The following is a 1,994-nucleotide window of genomic DNA, read 5'->3' as shown; positions in this document are numbered from 1 at the left end:
TATATATATATATAATCTCCACAGGTGATATAGCAAAGACATCCCGAGGACTAGCAGTGTAAGAGTTAGCTCACACTGACACTGGATAGCTAGTGTTTTGTAACCTGCACCATGAAGGCTGTCTTGGCAGTAGGGGTGCGCCGCTGGAAGAACCTCATGCAAGTTTACATTTTGGGGTCAATGGGGCTTACTAAGAGGAAGAACTTTCTATTTAAGTTAAATTAAAAAAAAATCTGCATTCACTACAGTAGAGAAATTCAGACTGTATTGGCTGCACGCTTGTTCCAGGTCAGTGACATGAGGATCAGGATGACTCCTCTAGAGACAACACCATTATAAAATGTCAGTAATGGCAAATGCCCATTCATGTCCCCAAAGATACATACAATATTGCATTTAAAGTGACATTAAACCATCAGATTTTTTTAACATAAAACAATAGTGTAATGTGTGCCTTACTGTAATCCATGGTTGTTTACCTTCTCTTTGCTGCTCTTCCTTTTAAATCTGTATCTGTTCTCATGCTGGGGGAGAACTTCTGTTTTGCAGCAGACTGCCTTGTCTCAGGAATGTATACACGGTGTCTGTGTGTAGGTTTGCAACCTGAGCCAGCACTACAGGAAGAGGCACTCAGCTGCAAAGAGAAGTTCTCCCCCAGCATGAGAAGACATGAGGATTTAAAAGGAAGAGCAGCAAAGAGAAGGGAAACAACCATGGATTACAGTAAGGCACACATTACAGTATTGGTTTATGTTAAAAAAATCTGGAGGGTTTAATGTCACTTTAAGCTCTCTCTGGGGGCACAGCCTATGCACTATGCTGATCTTCTCTTTGCCCCGGCATTCAGCCTCTATACCTAGTCATTCAACTTGCAAAACCTCTTATTTTAATGGGAATGTGCTTGGGACCCCTCTGTGGGCTGAGAAAGCCCTGGGCAAAATAGTCAAAACTGTAATTCCCCTTTAAAATGACTACAAGTACTGACACTTTCCAGTTAAATAAACATGACCTTTACCTTTATTTGTCGCCAGCTGTTCCCCTTGGCTACTCTGGAGATCTTTGAGTTTGGAGCAAAGCTCTTCCACTAAGGTTTCAATTCCAGAGCTCTACAAAACACAACAACATGAGAGAATTCATGAATAAAATACCAAAACTCAGTAAACTGGATTACAAACACTGCTGTGTACGCAGAAATATAAAATCCCATCACTGGGATTCACCAGTAGCCAATATTTATCCTAAAACAAATGATTTCCCTTTAACATCTGTAGTTGGACAATTAACAGTATTCACTAGACCAAGTGTCAAACACAAGCATTCTTTGTGAGCTCCAGGCCGCAGAAACTGCAATAAACAAACACTGCACAATGAGCAATTGATAGAAATCGATGTTGCTGGTGGGTAACCAAAGTCTAATACATAGATATTTTACACCTATACATCATGTACATCCTAAATCATTTCCAATCTTTATAGCTGTGAATCAACTAACTGGATAGACGCACCTTCAGGAAACATTGTGCAGCAAGCCAAGTAAGGTGTTTTATTATACCGTAGGTGCTGTGTTATTGATGTCAAACATGCATGATAAGAGTGTAAATAGAAGATAGCACGATCTTATACAGTGTGAATCCAAGTATGCCTACTGCTTACTCACCTCTGCTACAAATAGAAAAAGCCTAATATGACTAAGCCAAAAGAAAAAAATCACCAACGCCATGACACTTTACATGAGCTCTGACATTTTGCAGTAACAATCCCACATAATAAACAATGATCATCTCTTGAATTATTCCCCCAAGGCAGGCGAGACACGCAACACTATAAAAACATGTAACAAACCAAGAAGCATGACACTAACAGCCAAGTCAATTTGCCACCTTCTTACCATAGCTCAAGGAGTGAAGTTTCGGAAACAGATTATTTGCTCCTGTATCACGCACGTCTTACACCAGCTGACATTCTGCATGCTGTTGTGCTGAGCGGTACATAGT

The 1,994-nt window shown here is 40.3% G+C and overlaps 1 protein-coding gene across 1 annotated transcript in view; it reads right to left on the bottom strand.

The window, feature by feature from the left end:
* KIAA0232 (KIAA0232 ortholog) overlaps positions 1-1,994 on the bottom strand; it is a 41,937-nt gene that overhangs the window by 17,917 nt on the left and 22,026 nt on the right. The window contains exon 4 of the mRNA XM_018561430.1: positions 1,016-1,106. Within this exon, the coding sequence (XP_018416932.1) occupies positions 1,016-1,106 (91 nt within the window). The remainder of the gene's footprint in view (positions 1-1,015; positions 1,107-1,994) is intronic.

The sequence above is a fragment of the Nanorana parkeri genome, unplaced genomic scaffold (genome assembly GCF_000935625.1).
Source record: "Nanorana parkeri isolate BGI_ZX_2015 unplaced genomic scaffold, ASM93562v1 scaffold523, whole genome shotgun sequence".
NCBI classification, from domain to species: domain Eukaryota; kingdom Metazoa; phylum Chordata; class Amphibia; order Anura; family Dicroglossidae; genus Nanorana; species Nanorana parkeri.
This window is presented reverse-complemented; position numbering and strand designations above follow the sequence as displayed.